The sequence below is a fragment of the Microcebus murinus genome, chromosome 13, assembly GCF_040939455.1.
Source record: "Microcebus murinus isolate Inina chromosome 13, M.murinus_Inina_mat1.0, whole genome shotgun sequence".
In the NCBI taxonomy this organism is placed as follows: domain Eukaryota; kingdom Metazoa; phylum Chordata; class Mammalia; order Primates; family Cheirogaleidae; genus Microcebus; species Microcebus murinus.
In genome coordinates this window covers 61,269,288-61,288,754 of record NC_134116.1, presented here as the reverse complement: position 1 = coordinate 61,288,754, position 19,467 = coordinate 61,269,288, and the positions used below count along the sequence as shown (strand labels likewise).

General features: G+C 35.4%; 1 protein-coding gene and 1 non-coding gene across 3 annotated transcripts in view; both read right to left on the bottom strand.

Moving 5' to 3' along the window:
- Positions 1–3,342: 3,342 nt before the first annotated feature.
- LRRC63 (leucine rich repeat containing 63) overlaps positions 3,343–19,467 on the bottom strand; it is a 40,885-nt gene continuing 24,760 nt past the window's right edge. For both annotated transcript variants that reach the window (XM_012782703.2, XM_012782702.2), the window contains exons 7-10: positions 15,845–15,981; positions 11,537–11,620; positions 8,475–8,714; positions 3,343–3,711 (exon numbers count right to left, since the gene is read on the bottom strand). In XM_012782703.2, coding sequence (XP_012638157.1) covers positions 3,501–3,711; positions 8,475–8,714; positions 11,537–11,620; positions 15,845–15,981 — 672 coding nt within the window. In that variant the 3' untranslated portion in view covers positions 3,343–3,500. The remainder of the gene's footprint in view (positions 3,712–8,474; positions 8,715–11,536; positions 11,621–15,844; positions 15,982–19,467) is intronic.
- LOC142875277 (U6 spliceosomal RNA) lies at positions 11,239–11,345 on the bottom strand. Its single transcript, XR_012922674.1, has one exon. It is a non-coding gene; the product is annotated as a U6 spliceosomal RNA (small nuclear RNA).

The window sequence follows — 19,467 nt, the reverse complement described above, 5'->3', positions numbered from 1 at the left end:
GGTCCACCTGACTCCAAGGAAAACACACATCCTTGTCCCTCTCTGGGGCACAAGCTGCTCTGGCTCTCTCTCTGCTTGGCCACTTTAGATCAACAGCCACAGTCTGTTCCCTCTCAATTTCTCTATGTGTGTCCTACACCAGTGCCTTGTGTCCCTGAGCTCCAGGGAACACTTAAATTTGTGAAATAGGCCCTTGATACCTCTGCCACTTGGCTTACGGCAAGGAAAAGCACCCACCATGATTTCTGGAGCTTTAGTTCTGTAATACTCCTAAGGGAATTCTTTTGTATGCTTCTTCAACTCTTGATCAGCCTTCCAGATACCTATTAAATATATGCCAGATATTCATGACTATCTGTCACAAAACTAGTTTTGGCCATCTCCTTTCCAAGTTCCATAATACATCTCCTTCTGGAAACTTATTATTTTAGTTTAAGCATTTGGACCTCACCTAAAATGGAGACGGTGAGAATCCTATTTTAGTATCCTTTTACAGTTGCTAGCCATTACCAAACAAGAGCTTGCTAACCTGAAAAGAAGTGATATCAAATGCATTTGTAAGGCGCTATCATGCGCACAGAGAGAAGATTATTCTGACAGGTTATACTGACAAAGCTTCAGAGGCAGATCAGGACCCAGCAGGCAGGAGTGTAGGATTGATTAGTAATGTCTGCAGTGTGCTGGCAAGGTCATTACATGGGGCTAGAAGTCTGCCATCCCAGTAGCTGCTGGAAGCCTCAGTATCAATTCAGATTTTGCATCCTGTTCTTGGGCTTTCCTGGTTTGCTAATCTGTAAGACTTATTTTTTTCTTTCAAGAGGTATACAAAAGGGAAAATAATTTGACCAGAAGTGGTTGATTTCTTCCTCGGCAGTAGGTCAGATGGACCAGTGTCCGGGGTGGTAGCAGTGTCAGCTTCCTGCCTCCCCCTAAGTGGGACCATAAGGAAATCAGTTTGCTTAACTCTGTCCCAGCCTGACATATAGACCTGACCAAAATCAGGGTTAAAAAGTAGCTAAGAGCGGCTTGAAGGGAAAAGTAAGTGAGCTAATAACAGATTTCTCCAGTAGAGGGAGTCTGACTCTTTGCTGGTGGTGATTAACGTCTACAATAAGCTGTAATTGTTAGGAATAGATTTGGCTGAATATAACAGAAAAACCCAAAATATCAGTGGCTAAAACAAGATAGAAATCAATTTCTCTCTTATGTACAAGGTAGGCAATACTAGGTCTGATATTGTGGCTCTATGGTGTCATCAGCATGTAGGCTTCTACTCTCTATTCTCAAGGTCACCTCATGGCCCAAAATGGCTGCTGGAACCCCAGCCATCCTGTCTGCATTGTAGGCTAGAGGAAAGAGGGAAGATCAAAGGGTAAGAAAGATCCTCTTTCAAATCAATCCACTCCCTTTCAACAGCCTTCCTGGAGTCAGACCTGACAGTTTTCTGCACCACACAAGTAATACCACAAAAGCATTATGGTTTGTTTTTTTAAAATAGATTTTAAATATGTATTTCTCCAGTTTCTTCTATTTTTAAATTATAAACACAATGACCTTTCCAAATGACCGAATGTCACCTGAGGATCTTTGATTTTTTCATTGGTTGTTTTCATTACATTTAGGGGAAGGAGAGAGGAGGTAGAGACTAATGACAAAAATTGATTCTTCTTTCCATTTTCTCCAACTTGTGCTTAGCTAAGCACTTCTAATCTTCAAATAGGATTCTTCTGGCTAGAGAGCAATGCAAATGTCCCCAAAGCAATTAATCTCAGAAATCCATACATCCACAAATCAGGAGTGCTAACTCATTTTGACCACCTAAACACTCTTCTTCTAAACTAATTTTTCTATAATTAGTATATCTGATGTTCATATTAAAAATATACTATAAGTTACTTTATAAAAAATGTGTAAGCTATCACTGATATTTAAGGTTTATACTAACTGTAGTGAGGTCGGGCTCCAAGTATGTTTTGTATTTGTTCGAATGTCTAGCTATACTTGTTTTTGAAATGTCTTTAAGTTGTTGTCATTTCCCTTAAAACCTATTCTTTCTTGTTTTTTTCCTATTTCAATAGGATACCACCTGGTTGCTCAAACCAAAACCCAATGTGTTTTGAATGAATAAAACATATTTCTTCCCCTAAGAAATATTTCAGGAACAAAGATGAGTGTTAATAGACTATATGTCACTAGGAGTTAATCTTACCTTTTATCTTATTTTATAATTGTGAGTATATTATATTTTTAATTAATTAATTTGTTGTCATGCTATAAATATCTCCTATATTACATGTGTGATACAGTAGCTACTTCTATTATAAATAATTTTATTCTTGTGCTGGAGACTACAGTGTATACTTCTCAAGCAAAGTTTGCCCATTTCTGCTTAAAATGAAACTGAGTCTCAAGGAAAAGCATGTAAGCATCCCAGTATACTGAAATCAATAGTGGGAAAAATTATTTTGCTGATTTACCTTTTTTTTTTTTTTTTTTTTGAGACAGAGTCTCACTTTGTTGCCCAGGCTAGAGTGATTTACCTTTAATTTAAATGATATCACTAAATGATACACACAAACCTGACACAATGTATATGTTCTGACATTCTCTAATAATAAGACAGCTGTATAAACTTAAATCATTTTATTCATTAAGTTTAATTGGCAATGATATTTTTGATTTAAGTTAACTGCACATAAAAGGCCATATGTGAAAAAAGTCTATGCCATTCTAAAATTGTTTGTTATATTAAAATGCTCTTTTACCTTCCTCCTCCTAGACGTAATTCTTAAAGCCTTAAGTTCTACTGTATGCATATACTGCTGTGTAGGTTCTACTCTATTTTCTTTTCGGGCTATCACTGAAGACCTTGCTGATTACTGGTGCTAGGTTATGGAATCAGACCCAGTATCTCGGCTTTATGAGATGCAGGTCACGGTCAAGGTAACTGTTAGAGATGGTCCCAGTTCTCTAAGAACCTGGGAAATGAATTCAAACAACTAAAAATGGAACTAGAATCAATGTTTTGTTCCCCAGAATAATCCACAATCGAGACAGTAGGCACTGGAGAGTTTTCCACAAAAAATGCACAAACATTGAGTACTTGAATGCATGACTTAGAAGCCATACGCAGCATAGACCTTACTGATGACTTTGAAATGCTATCTTGTTGCTTAGTATGGATGCATGAAAAGACCAGTTGTAAGATACAATCCTTTCTGCAAAGGATTCTAACATTTTTTTTTAAATAGTAAATAGACTCGGGAAGACATTTTCTTAATCTTTATTTAAATCCAAAGGCCTTTACTAATCCTTCTTGAAGGATTCTGTAACAGTTTCTTAACAATCACAAACTTTCCTAAGGAGCTAGGATCATAAAGAGAATTCATTCGTATGAGAAAACACGTCTTCCATACAGAACCTGTACTTCCAAAGAGATGAATTACTATATATATAAATTTTATTGGCTTTTACAGTGGAAATGGTAAATCATTGTACTATCATTCATTTACTGTCTCCAAATTTATAGCTATTTTTTTGTCAGGAATGCTCCTTGAAATAAAACCGCCTTCCTTTACTTTTCTATAGCAATGAGAAGAACAGACATAAAACATAACAGGAAGCTGTAATGCTCCAAAAATATCATAGGGTCGGATGACACGAAAACCGTTGCCAAACTTTGGACCATGGCACCAGTCACACCTAGATGTGCTAAAATGGAGGAAATAGCAAGTCAATATTTAATAAATGTCTACTAAAATAAAGACACTGTGCTTTATGCGATGCAAGACTCAAAGTGGTATAAAATATGGCATTTATATTTACTGAGCTTACCATCTAGATGGTGTACTTACCATTAAATGAAAAATTAAATGCTAAAAGAGCTAAACAATAAAGTAGATATATGTATATAATACAACCCTAACCTTTTAAAACAAGTATATATGCACAATATGAAAAGACTCTAAGCATAGATCCAAAATTAAAAACAGTTATTAACCTTGGAAAATGTGATGACAGGGCATTTTAAATTTCTTTACAATTTTTTTTTAATTTCCAAATTTTCTTTAATAATGACGTGAGATTTGTAATTCTTCGTATTTACCACCATGTCGTCCATAAATCATGCATTCCTATCACTTAACCACTTGTCTATGGGTTGTATCTTTTCTTACTGCTTTGTGGAAGAGACACAGTAGCCCCCCCCTTATCCAGGGGTTTCACTTTCCACAGTTTCAGTTATCCATGGTCGACGTTGGTCCAAAAATATTAAATGGAAAATCCCAGGAACAAACAATTCACAAGTTTTAAATTGCCCACCTGGGACAAGAATCATCTCTCTAGTCATCGTCTTGGCGCTGTAGACTCTGCCTGTCAGTCACTGAGTAGGAGTCTCAGTTGTAAGGTCAACTGTTGTGCTGTCACAGTGCTTGGGTTCAAGTGACCCTTATTTTCCTTAATAATGGCCCCAAAGTGCAAGAGTAGGGCTGCTGGCAAATTGTTATAACTGTTCTATTTTATTATTAGTTATTTTCATTAATATCTTACTGTGCCTAATTTATAAATTAAACGTTATGATGGGTATGTATGTATAGAAAAAAACACAGTATATATAGGTTCAGTACTGTTTGAGGTTTCAGGCATCCATCAGGGGTCTTGGAACATATCCCCCTTATCTGTGGGATACAGGACGACTGTCTATATGTTTTTTAACTATTATAAGCTTTGCAATATCTTCTTCCAGTTCATGGCTTAATCCTCTAATTTCATCGATGGTGTCTTATGTTTATGGAAATATTACTCTTGCCAAATTTATGACACTTAGTTTACTGTTCACATTTTTTTGTGTTTTGTTTAAGATATCTTTCTCTACCATGAAGTCACACAGATAGTCTTCTACACTTGCTTGTAAAGGCTTTAGAGTTTTGCTTTGGATTTTTAAATCTTTAATCCAAATGGAAGTGATTTTTGTATACAATGGTGGCAAACACATAGCAGGAAACTAATTTTATATTTTTTTCCTGGTGGATGACCAAATGTCTCAGCATCATTTATTGAAAAGTCTAGGCCGGGCGTGGTGGCTCATGCCTGTAAATCCTAGCACTCTGGGAGGCCAAGGCGGGAGGATTGTTCAAGGTCAGGAGTGGGAAATCAGCCTGAGTAAGAGTGAGAGCCTGTCTCTACTCAAAATAGAAATTAATTGGACAACTAAAAATATATAGAAAAAATTAGCCAGGCATGGTGGCACATGCCTGTAGTCCCAGCTACTTGGGAGGCTGAGGCAGGAGGATTGCTTGAGCCCAGGAGTCTGAGGTTGCTGTGAGTTAGGCTGATGCCATGGCACTCTAGCCTGGGCAACACAGTGAGACTCTGTCTCAAAAAAAAAAAAGACAGACAGACAGACAGACAGAAAAGAAAGAAAGAAAGAAAGAAAGAAAGAAAGAAAGAAAGAAGGAAGGAAGGAAGGAAGGAAGGAAGGAAGGAAGGAAGGAAGGAAGGAAGGAAGGAAGGAAGGAAAGAAAGAAAGAAAGAAAGAAAGAAAGAAAGAAAGAAAGAAAGAAAGAAAGAAAGAAAGAAAGAAAGAAAGAAAGAAAGAAAAGTCTATCCTTTTTCTACTGAGCCACAGTGCTATTTTTTTGAATATCAAGTTTTCCCATATGCATGGGAACATAATAAGTGGGCTATGTTTTCAGTTCCATTGGTTGATTTGCCTTTCCTTGCACCTAATACCATCCTGTATTACTTTCTCTAACTTTATAATAAGTTTTTTTTTTTACATTTTTTATTATATGTTATATTAAGTCTTGATGTCTGGTAGGCAAGCTGCTTTTCAGGCTTGTGTTGACTATTTTGGAGCCTCTGCTTTTCCATATACATTTAGCATCAGCTTATTAAGTTTCTCAGAAAGTTCTATTGAGATTTTTACCATAATTGCATTGAATTTAGCTCTATTTAGGGAGAACCAACATATATTTAATATTAAACCTTATTATCTCTGAATGTGTATATCTCTCCCAGTTAATTCAGCCTTCTTTACATTTTTATAAAGCTTTAATTTTTTAAATTAAAAATTTTGCACATATTTTACTTGCTATGTTCCTAGGTATATAATGTTTTTTCTCCTTATCATCAAAAAAAAAATCTTTTCAAAAATACATTTCCAATTGTTTGATGTTTGGCTTTAGTTATATCTTATTTTTAACCCCCAGATAATAGGCATTGCTATTATTATAACTTCATAGAGAGGATGTTTGTTTACCTACATATTTTCCAATTTATTTTCTCACCATTCTTCGTCCATCTCAGAACTTGCTTCTGGAGTTATTTTCCTTCTTTCCGATGCACATCCTTAGTAGCCCCCGTTACTGAAAATCTGTTGAGAGTTGATTTTGTGTTTTGGTTTCTCTGAAAATATCATTCTTTATCTTGTTCTTGAAAGTTACTTTTGCTGGGAAAAATATTTTTTCAGTCATCGTTCCACTATTGATGGCAGTTGATTTGTTGTTTTTTGTAAGTGATGATCTTTCCTGGATTATTTTAAGTCCTTATCTTTGTCTTTGGTATGCTTCAATTTCACCACAAGGTGTTGTTTTACTTAGCTTTTGTAAGGCGCTCACATCTTTCATTACTTCTGACAATTTGTAGCCATTAGCTCATTGAACAATGATTCCTGTCACTCTCTCTCTGCTCTCACTTTCATTTTTGTTTTTTGAGTTAGGGTCTCGCTCTGTCACCCTGGCTGAAGTACAGTGGCCCAGTCACAGCTCACTGCAAATTCAAACTCCTGGGCTCAAGCGATTCTCCTGGCTCAGCCTCTGGAGTAGCTAGAAATACAAGCATGCACCACCACATCCAGCTAATTTGTTTATTTTTTTGTAGAGACAGGGTCTTGCTATGTTGTCCAGCCTGTTCTCAAAGTCCTGGCCTCAAGCAATCCTCCTGCCTCAGCTCCCCCAAAGTGCTAGGATTACAGGTGTGAGCCACCATGCCTGGCCTGTTCTCACTTTCTGGATCTCTGAGTCCTCTTTTTTCTTCATCTCATTACCTCCTATCTGCATATTCACCATAATCTCTTCAGTGGTCTCTTCATGTGTGTATAATCTGCTTTTTAACTCATGTACCAAGTTAACTCCAACTATTACATTTTTAGTTTCTAGAATTTAAAATTTCATATTTTCCTGATCTTATTTGATGTTCTCTTATTCCAAAACTATTTTTAAAATTATATTTTTTCCTTAAGCACTGAGAGAAGGTATTTCATATTCTGTAAGCCATACTAATATCTTAGGTCCTTGGATGTTAGTATCTGTCGATTGTTTTTGCTGACTTTTATTCTTGGTGGCTTGTTTCCTCGTGTATTTGGAAATTTCTTTAAATCGTCAGATAATATTTATTTGAACTTAATTTTCTGGAATCTTTACAGTCAAAATTGAGGATGTTTCTCTCACAAAAATTTTGTTCTGCCAGGAGAGAGGGAGTTCACTGCTCTGGGACCACTTAGCCTGTTCTTGAGTCCACATGTAAATTCGTGAATCTCAGGTGGAGTTTTCCTATCTTATGCTGAATCCAAATCTCACGGTCTCCTATCTGTTTAATACTCACTAGTTAGGTTTTAATTCTTTAAAAACTTTTTTGCCCTTGAAGATCTTTATTACTTTCTCACTTGCAATCAAGTTTCATGAGCATTGACATCTCAGTGCATTAAAATCAAAAACTTTTGAGCCTGGTGCCTTCTTTACCGGCAGATTTTAAACCACTCTTTCCAGTTTATCTAATAGATACTAGTTTGTTCAGGTTTTCTACCTTTTATTGAGTCAATATTAGTAACTTATATATTCCTAGGAAACCTATCTTACTTAGGCACGTAGCAAATATTTGTTAAATTATTAACCTAAGTACTAATGGTCAACATGTTAGTAAAAATGGTCTTATATCATCTGAAGGAAGTAAGAGACAAGCCTAAGTGAACTGTGAGCGTGTGGAGTTTAAGAGCCGTAGTCCTGAGCTGAGGCGATGATTCCAACACTGGTCATTGACACCTAGGGAAAGAAATTGTTCAAATTGTTCCATGTGTGTCTGCCCTACTCCTGGTCTCTGTGACAGTAGAGTGGAGTAAAACATTTCCCTATATAGTGTGCCTGGAACTAAACAGTTGTTTTGGAAGAACCCATTTCTACATACTTAGAAATTCATAGAAAATATTTATGTGACAGCCATATATAGATATTGTTGAAAACACCGCAGCAGTTCACACTTCACATTGAATTTAAGTAATAGCTTGAGGATATCTTAAAAATGGGATTGAATTATTACCCCTGAAGAGCTGGAAGCAGCAATTTTGAAGGACTGTGTGTATGGTTTTGTGTGGAGTGTGTGCATGTGTGTTACTAAAATGGCCATCTGGGCCTGAAATGAAGGACATTTTAAATGCTTAAAAGTGTGTTTTGGTTAAAAGGGCTTCAACATCTGCTCACCATTGTAGTAACTTTTGAATTTTTACTGGAATATCATCATAAAGTCGCTGTAGATTATTTTTGACAATGAAGAAAGCAATAATTTGAGTAAGTCGTTGTGGATTATTCAAAGAATTTTCTTTCCAAAAGCAAGGAAGAATGAAATTATTCTCAATGTGAATTTTTATCAGGTTAAGCTTCAGAATTCCACTTGGGAGAAAAGACAATTCAATCCCATCGATATTCAGTTTTTCAAGTGACCTATAAATAAAGGAAACCATATTTTAAAAAATATTAATACAATTCATAATATTGAAGTAAAATTCTGCCTCAATGTTGTTGAAAATTGGTATCAAATTTAGTAGCAATAAAACACAAGTGTGTATTTAAGTATTTCCTTGGAATTAAGAGAATTTATTTATAAAGCAATTTAACCAATATTATTATGCAAATAAGTATATTTCTGTGAATAGCACAGCCTAGAATATATCTTTCAACTTTTTGCAACATCTTATCTCTATGGAAAACATTGTTTGTTTGTTTACTTATTTATTTTTTCAGCATATTATGGAGGTACAAATGTTAAGGTTATGTATATTACCCTTGCTCCCCCTCCCCCCTTGAGTCAGAGCTTCAAGTGTGTCCATCCCCAGTTGGTGCGTAATGCACTCATTATGTATGTATATACCCATCCCCTGCCCCCCATCTGCCCAACTCCTGACAGATGTTATTCCTATATGTCCACTTAGGTGTTGATCTGTTAATACCAATTTGCTGGTGAGTACATGTGGTGCTTATTTTTCCATTCTTGGGATACTTCACTTAATAGAATGGGTTCCAGCCAGGAAAATACAAGAGGTGCTATATCACCATTGTTTCTTATAGCTGAATAAGTACTCCATGGTATACATATACCACATTTTATTAATCCACTCATGTATTGATGGGCACTTGGGTTGTTTCCACACCTTTGCGATTGTGAACTGTGCTGCTATAAACATTCAAGTGCAGATGTCTTTTTTATAGAGTGACTTTTGTTCTTTTGGGTAGATGCCCAGTAGTGGAATTGCTGGATCAAATGGTAGATCTACTTATATTGCTTTAAGGTATCTCCATATTGCTTTCCACAGAGGTTGAACTAGTTTACAGTCCCACCAGCATTGTAGGAGTGTCCCCATCTCTCCGCATCCACATCAACATTTATTGTTTTGGGACTTCTTAGTAAAGGTCATTTTCACTGGAGATAAGTGATATCTCATTGTGGTTTTGATTTGTATTTCCCTGATGATTAGAGATGTTGAGCATTTTTTCATATGTTTGTTGGCCATTATTCTGTCTTCTTTTGGAAAGTTTCTGTTCACGTCCTTTGCCAACTTTTTGATAGGGTTGTTTGATTTTTTTCTTGCTGATTTTCCTGAGTTCTAAATAGATTCTAGTTATCAGCCCTTTATCAGATATGTAGATTGTGAAAATTTTCTCCCATTCTTTGGGTTGTCTGTTTGCTCTCTTGACAGTTTCTCTGGCTGTGCAAAAGCTTTTTAATCTGATCAGGTCCCATTTATTTATTTTTGTTGATGCTGTGATTGCCTTTGGGGTCTTCTTCATAAATTCTTTGCCTAGGCTAATGTCTAGAAGAGTATTTCCAATGTTTTCCTCTAGAATTATAATAGTTTCACACCTAATGTTCAAGCCTGTTACCCAGCGTGAGTTGATTTTTGTGAGAGGTGAAAGGTGTGGGTCTTGTTTCAGTCTTCTATATGTGGCTATCCAGTTTTCCCAGCACTATTTATTGAATAAGGATTCTTTTCCCCCATGCATGTTTTTTTCTTCTTTGTCAAAGATTCGATGGCTATATGAGGATGGTTTTATATCTGGATTCTCTGTTCTGTTCCACTGGTTTAATTCCCTGTTCTTCTGCCAGTACTAAGCTGTTTTAATTCCTACAGCCTTTATTTTTGAGACAAAGTCTTGCTCTGTCACCCAGGCTAGAATGCAATGGCATCATCATAGCTTACTGCAACCTCAAACTACTGGGCTCAAGCAATCCTCCTGCCTCAGCCTCCCAAGTACTACAGGCATGCACCACCACTATTTTTTGTACTGATGAGGTCTTGCTCTTGCTCAGGCTGGTCTTGAACTCCTGTATTTCCTTACAAAAAAATAAATGAAGCAAAGAACCATAGGTATACACACAAGAAAAATGAACATAAGTAGCTTATTCTATTAAGTAGTCATCCATATCATTCTTTAAATCATTACTGAAAATGTTATGTCTTTATTTTTTTAATTTAATTTTAATAAAATTTAATTTTAATAAAATTTAATTTTAATTTTATTTTTTAAATTTTTTTAAAGTAGTTGGACATTTATCAATCATTTAATGTTTTAGAAATGGTAACTATATTGAGTTTATGTTTGACTTTAAAAAAATTTTTTTATTATCTCAAATTCTGTTGGTACAAATATTGTTAGGGTTATATATCTTGCCCCTGCCCCCCCCTCCCCACCTTGTTATGCCAGAGCTTCAAGCATGTCCAGTCTCCAAGTGGTGTGTACTGCACCCACCATGTAAGTGCATACCCTTCCCCTTCTCCCCCCTTCCACCTTTTCACCTCCCAATAACAGATTTTTTTTAGACATTTGGTTACAGTGTGTATCTTTGCCTCTCCCTAAAAAGGTATAGAGGTAATCCATTCCCCCCTACAATGCTCATCACATCCTTAATATGTGGGTCTCCCCCCCAATCCCTGTTGAACACTACAATTTTTTGAGCACCATAGTTTTAAAAAATATGGAATGCTTCATGAATTTGCGTGTCATCCTTGTGCAGGGGCCATGCTAACCTTCTCTGTATCATTCCAATTTTAGTATCTATGCTGCTGAAGCAAGCACAAAATGTTATGTCTTTAAAATCCTGTACACTAATCAGTCAAATCACATTTTCAGTAAACTTTGTGCTTCACATATTATATTTTATGGCTATTAAATAAATGAAAGGAAGCAATTTTCCCCATCCCAATCATTACCAAATATATCATTAAGGGCCATATGATTTTCTTATGTACTTACTACTTCCAAAATACCTGAGTTTCTGGATTTCATTTGGAATAAACCTAATTTCATTGTAGGAAATATCAAGCTCTTCAAGATAATACAAGCGAAATAACCTTAATTGAAAAGAGAGAATTAATTGTAAAAATGATTATGTATTTGTCATTACTGGGAATAAATAATTAAATACTTGATTAAGGATGGAGGAGTATAGAAAAACAATGGTTTTCTATGATCTTGACATTTATGTAGACTTCTTTTCATTATACATAGTGTAATTAACATAGAAGTTCCTAAAAATTATTCATCTTTCTATTAAGACTGGCTTTGGATGCTTGGAATGAACAAAGGCCCAATTTAGGAAAAGTCACCTGAGAAATTTTTAACATCATTTAGATATTTTTTTTTCATGGTTGTTGTATTAGTTTCCAAGAGCTGACATGACATATTACCCCAATCTGGGTGGCTTAAGTAACAGAAATTTATTCTTTCATAGTTAAGGAGACCAGAATTCTGAAATCAAGCTATCAGCAGGATTGGTTCCTTCTAGATGCTCTGAGGGAGAAATCATCCCTTGCTTCTCTCCTGGCTTCTTGTGGGTGCTCATAATCCTCGGCATTCCTTGGCTCGTGGCAGCACAACTGCAACCTCTGCCTTTGTCTTCATATGAACTTCTTATAAGGACACCAGTCATTGGATGTAGGGCCCACCCTAATTCAGTATGACCTTTTATTAATCAATTACATCTGCAAAGACCCTATTTCCAAATAAGGTCACATTCTGAGGTTCTGTATGGACATGGATTTTTGAGGGGCACTGTTCAACCCAGTACAGTTGTATTAAGACTTTCCTAGTGAAGTACCTTTGAACTTTCTTTCCATCAAGGTAAGTTCTTAAAAGTAAGAACCAAAGAATACAAAGACTCTATAACACAGATGTTATGCTGCCACAAACCCTGACTCCTGGGGGATGGAAGTAGAAATTGCTTTGCGAAGACTGGACTTGAAGGACTAAGTGCAATAGTCATCACAATGCCTAGTAAACATCCCCTTCCCTGTGTGTGCTGTTCTCAAATACCTTCCTGTTTTCCAGGAGAAAGATGAAAATTTATTTACATGATTATTAGCTAAGGCATCATGAGCACAGTATTTCACTAATTTCTTACTATCTTAGCGTGGTGCATGAGGGTTCTTATGATCTGGCCCCAGACCACTTGTCCAACTCACTTCCCATGCTCCTCCATATTCTTCTATGGTCCAGTGTTTATTTGCTAAAATTCCCTGAATTAACCAGTTCTCATATATCTCCAGATACCATGTGCAATTTCTGCAAACTTGACTCTTTGATCATTGTCTTTTCATTTTTTTTTTTTTTTGAGACAGAGTCTCGCTTTCTTGCCTAGGCTAGAGTGAGTGCCGTGGCGTCAGCCTAGCTCACAGCAACCTCAAACTCCTGGGCTCAAGCGATCCTCCTGCCTCAGCCTCCCGAGTAGCTGGGACTACAGGCATGCGCCACCATGCCCGGCTGATTTTTATATTATATATATTAGTTGGCCAATTAATTTCTATTTTTATGGTAGAGACGGGGTCTCGCTCAGGCTGGTTTTGAACTCCTGACCTTGAGCAATCCGCCCGCCTCGGCCTCCCAGAGTGCTGGGATTACAGGCGTGAGCCACCGCGCCCGGCCTGTCTTTTCATTTTATAAGTCTTGGCTTAGCTATCACCTCTTCCAACAAACTCTTCCCAAATCCATCAGACTGGGTGAGATACCTCTTCTGTACTTCTCTGCTTACCCCATCATAGCACCTATCACACTGTGTAATACATGTCTGCCTCCTAAAACTGATGAGGTTCTGGAGGCCAGGGATTCAGTTTATATTTCTATACAACTAATGCCTTACATAGTGTCTATATACGGTATAGAATCATAATCACAATTGAATGAAAGGAATGGTGATGCCAGTTAATTTGAAATCATTTGCTCTGAGAAATTAATGAGATTGAATAGGAAAACAAAAGAAATGCCTTTTCAATATAGTGTTCATCTCTTATCTCTGTAAAGAAAATGTTAGTACCATTTGCTGTTATCTTTCAATTCAAAATCATGCTATTGGCTTGCCTCAGGTAGTTTCTAGAATTATTTCATCCATCTTCCCTTATCACTTCAGTACTGGCAACCTAGTTTAGTTCCAGGCTTTCACCATGGATGATATATTCCTGCTGATTGTGAGGTTTAATTGGGCTAGTAGACAGCAGTGAGGAAGCTAATTAAGGAGGTTGCATAGGTTCTAGAGTTGAAATTTGCTTCATCTATATATGATTTTAGAGAGCAAATCTCTTCAGACAGCCTCAGTTTGGTCTGATCCTCTATTCCCCCACCAGCATCAAATCTATTATATACTTTTTAGGATGTGTAGAAGTTTTTTTTTTTTTTTTTTTTTTTTTTTTTTTTTTTTTTTTTTTTTTTTTTGAGACAGAGTCTCGCTTTGTTGCCCAGGCTAGAGTGAGTGCCGTGGCGTCAGCCTAGCTCACAGCAACCTCAAACTCCTAGGCTCGAGTGATCCTTCTGCCTCAGCCTCCCGGGTAGCTGGGACTACAGGCATGCGCCACCATGCCCGGCTAATTTTTTCTATATATATCAGTTGGCCAATTAATTTCTTTCTATTTATAGTAGAGACGGGGTCTCGCTCTTGCTCAGGCTGGTTTTGAACTCCTGACCTTGAGCAATCCGCCCGCCTCGGCCTCCCAAGAGCTAGGATTACAGGCGTGAGCCACAGCGCCCGGCCTGTGTAGAAGTTTTTACATTTATTTCATTGCTTTGTTTATTAACACATTGTTAGGCAATGAGATGCTTAAACTAGAGCCCTGCTATTAGCTTGCAAGATTAGATTAGCATTAATAATTGCAAGTGTTATCTGTGACAACCACCACAGCAATATAAATATTATTTATTAATATCCTTGTATATGTCCATGATAATTTAGAACGATCTTTTACCATACTATTGCAAGATTGTTACATTTTACATATTTAAAAAAGTGGGTGCTGCAAGAGGCTAAGTAACTTATCCAAATTAGTATGAATTAAAATATAGTATCTGTTTTCTTCAGATGTGTACAAAGTAATTTAATTCCCTTCTTTAATAAAAAAAAATATGGGAACATAAATGTGTGCAATTTCAGAATCAGTTCTTTATACAAGGCTTTCAAGTAGGTTGTTACGCTCTTTGCTCTAAATAGCTTCTGCTTCCAAAAGAACCTGCCTGCCAATTAAAGCAAACTGAATCAAGAAAGTAAGGCACAAATTTGATTCTGTTAGTTAAAAGTAGCAATTTTCTATGTCATCTTTTTCTCCGCTATCCACTAAAAAATTTAAGGACTTTTTCTTTGCCTTTGTGATAGTTATTTTCACATAACCTCATGGTTTGAGTCTAAAAATTGTTTTTATAGCAAACAGTATTTGTTCATGAATTATGTAGTTTCCTTTGTTCACTTAAAGGGTAATAACATCACAAAAACATGTCTCTTTCCTCCCCCAACTCTGCTTTTCCTTTTCTTATCTTTTCTATCTAAAAGCCCTGAGAAAAGAAAAAAAAAATTTGGATTTTTGAAATGATTTATTATCTTCATTTTGTAAGAGAATTAAAAGACAAATCAAAGAGCTTTTTGTGGTTACAAAACTCTAAACATATGAGTCCCTATCCCTTTTCCCTTAACCTACATTCAATTTGTTAAACTCTAATTGGAAGAAGTATCTTGTTTTGACATTTGGTCAAGGTTTTGGTTTAGAAGTTAGGAGTTAAATAATTACCAGTCCATATATGGACTTTTATGCCCAAATATCAGCATTCCTATTGAATTGAAAGGATCTTAAATATCATATAAACCAGTCTTCTTAGTTTACAGATGAGGAAATTGAGGCTGAGAATAGTTAAGTTACTTTCTCCAGATCAAATAGGTAATTATCATCAACTTTAAAGTCAAAGGTCTAGATTTCCTAGTTACAAGTTCAGTGCTCTTTCCATATCCAAAAATGCTATAAAGATATAGGTGCAAGATTCTCACCTGAACTGGTTTAAATGATTTCTGTTAATTTAATTCATATTCAGATAATGGATATCTAGATGTATATTCATTAGACCCATATTAATTGCCACCTATATAGCTGTTAGGATTGTTTTTAACATCATAATAAGAAGCAAATCAGCTACTTAGAACAGAATAAGAATTACTAAATATCCGAAAAACTGCTAGCTGCTTTCAAAAGGGAAATTGTTTGTTCCTTTTCTAAATTGTAAACTCTTTATATTATGTGTTTATAGACTCAAACTAACAACCTTACCCAGGTGGAAGGACAGTAATCCAATTAAAAGCTATGCTAAAAATTCTAAGGTACTTCAGTTTTTGAATTTCAGAAGGAATTTCTTTGATAGGATTATTTCTCAGTTTCAGTACTTGTAAATTTTTAAGACAAAATACCTGGGGAACATAAAAGAGAAACAAACATGTCAAGAGAACCTTGGAGGTGAAAAAATTAAAATATAAAATTAAAAAAAAAAGAAACAAACATGAATGGAATAATAAAGTATGCAAATCCCTACTTGTTACCTTTTCTAAGCACTTTGAGCTAATGTGATAGAATCACTATAGCAATGTTAATTGGCTCTGTCAATAAACACCTTTGGTCAACCTTCAAAATAAGTGGCTAGCATTAATATGAACGATTTGGTGAAACAGTGCAACTACTGCACTTGTAAACCGTGCAGTCACCCCTCCTCCCATAGATATGGAAGGGAAATATTGAGAGTGGGGAATATGTAACAGAGGGAATGGCCTGAAAAAATGGCAAAAATATTTTTTGTCTCTTTAAAGCATCCTCCACTCCTTTTTGAGAACTAAAGCCTGCATCACTGCCTCAGGCCAGTGGTTGGGAGGGGCAGGGTAAGTCTTTTTTTGTGTGTGCAGCAGGAGATGGCCCAGCTGGGACCTGGTAAAGGGAGGTCCTGGGTGGAGGTCACCAGATTGTCTTCAGTGGAGATAGGGTGATCAGAATAATCAACTGTAGTTAACAGTAATTGCCTGAAGCTGAGAACCCATCCTTTAAGAGCTCTGTATTTCTGCTAATGTTCAGGAAATTTGGATTTTGAGTTGAGAAGGTCTATCATTTTTCCTCCTTTGCCGACAAGGTAATAAAACTTCTCTTTCCTTCCCCTCAAACCACTTGTTCTTGTTCTTCTGATATAGCCTCGAGGACAAGTGGTTGAGCTTTTGGTAACATATTTATATACCCTTAACTCAAGAATGGACTTTTTCTAAGTCAGAAGGGATCCTTTTTCATGGTTTCATATGATGCAATCATGGAAAGATGAGGGCATAAGGAGGTATCTGCAGAACCAGGGAGATAAGTGGAATTAACCTTAATGATCAGTGAAGTGTCAGATATTATAGCCAGATTATTGCAGATATAATAGTAATTTCATGTATATTAATTTTACATATGAAATTTGAAAATAGAATATACCATATAAATCTATGATCTTTGCTTGATTAATATATTTCTTGCTCTCTGATAAATCTTTATAAGGTCTTATATTAGCTCTCTTTAACATTAAATTAAACCTTTTTATCATCATAAAGATCCAAATTTCGTGGAGTAGAGCATGCTTATTCTTATAACCAGGAAGTGTGAATCCTCTAGTTTATTTTTCTTTTCAAAATTGGTTTGGCTTTTTGGAATTTTTTGTATTTCTATATGAATTTTATGCTCAGCTTGTCAAATTTTGCACAAAAAAGGCAGTATAATAATTTTCATAGAGATTGAATAAATTTGTAGATTAATTTGGGAGTATTACCATCTTAACAATATTAAGTATTCAGATTCATGAACATGGGATGTCTTTCCACCCATGTATGTCTCCTTTAATTTCTTTCAACAATATTCTGTAGTTTTCACAGTGCAAGTTTTGCACTTTTGCTAAAATTACTCCTATATATTTGATTTTTTTATGCTATTATAAATTGCTTTCCTAATTTTATTATCAGTATTGTTCATTGCTAGTATATAGAAATACAACTGATGTTTGTATATTGAGCTTGAACACTGCAATCTTGCAGAACTCAATCATCAGCTCTAATAGTTTTTTAGGGAATTCCCTCATATTTCGATATGCAAGACCATGTCATCTGCAGCTAAAGATAGTTTTACTTCTTCCTTTTAAACCTAGATGCCTTTTTCTTGACTAATTGCTTTGGTTAGAAACTCCAGTGCAACGCTGAACAGAAGTGGCAAGAGTAGACATCCTTGTCTTGCTTCTGATCTTAAGAGGAAAAGTTTCAGTCTTTTACCATTAACTATGATATAAGCTGTAGGATTTTTGTAGATGCCCTTTATGAGGTTGAGGAAGTCCCCTTCTATTCTTAGATGTTGAGTTGTTTTTTTTTTTTTTTGTCTAGGAAAGGGTGTTGGATTCCCCCAAATGTGTTTTTCTGTGTCTATGGAGATAATGGTGTAGTTTTTTTTCCCCTTTGCTATATCAATATGGTATATGACATTGATTGCTTTTTGTATGTTGAAACAACCTTGCATTACTTGGATAAATATAATTTAGTCATAGTGTAAAAGCTTTTTTATATGTTGCTGAATTTGGTTTAATAGCATTTTGTTGAAGATCCTAGCATCTATGTTCATAAGAAAGAACGTTCTGTAGTTATTGTTCTTATCATATTCTTGGCTTAATGGTTTAAACTGGGGAGTGTTCCTTCTTCTATTTTTTTTTTTTTGAAGAGTTTGTGAAGGATTGGTTTAATTCTTCTTTAGATGTTTGATACAATTTACCCATGAAGCCATCTTGTCCTAGACTTTTCTTTGTGGGAAAATTTTTAATTATTTTTGAATCTGTTTACTTGTTATAATAAATACAGTATAATTCCTATTTTTTCTTGAGTCCATTTTTGTGTCTTTATAGGAATATGTTCATTCATTTAAGTTATTTAATTGGTCGGTATACAGTTACTTATAGTATTCTCTTAAAATCTTTTTTATGTCTGTAAGGTCAGAGGTGATGTTCCCTCTTTCATTCTTGATTTTAGCACCTTGAGTCTTTTGTCTTTTTTCTTGGTCATTCTAGGTAAGGTTTGTCAATTTTGTTGATCTTTTCAATGTAATAATGTTTGGTTTTGTTGAACATCTATATTGTTTTTCTATTCCCTATTTCCCTAATTTCTGTACTAATTTTTATTATCTCCATCCTTATTCTTTCTTTAGGTTTAGTTTGCTCTTTTTTTCCTAGTGTCTTAAGATGGAAGATTAGCTTATTAATTGAGACTTTAAAAAAAATAATAGGCAATTACAGCTATAAATTTCCCTCCAAGCACTGCTGTAAATGCATCTAACAAATTTTGGTATGTTGTATTTTTATTCATCTCAAATAAATTTTCTAATTTCCCTTTTGATTTCTTCTTGGACTCACCAGTTATTTACAGTGAATTGTATAATTTTCACATATTTGTCACTTTCCAAATTTTTTTCCATTTTTGATTTTCAATTTAATTCTGTTGTAGCCAAAAATAGACTTCCATGATTTTCAATCCTTTAAAATTTATTGAGACTTTTTTTGTGGCCTAACATGTTATCTATCTTGGAAAATGTACTATGTAAATTTGAGAATTGTATATTCTGCTGTCATTAGCTTGAATATTTCATAGATGTCTATTAGGTCTAATTGGTTTATAGTGTTGTTCAGGTCTTCTATTTCCCTATGTCTCTTCTGCCTGTTTGTTCTGTGCATTATTGAAAGTGGGATATCAAAGTGTACAACTATTATTGTTGAATTTTCTATTTCTTTCTTCAATTCTTTCAGATTTTGCTTCATATACTTTGGGGCTCTGTTGTTAAATACACATATATTTTTAATGTTATTTTATCCTGATGGATTAAAAAATGTCCCTCTTTATGTCTAGTAACAT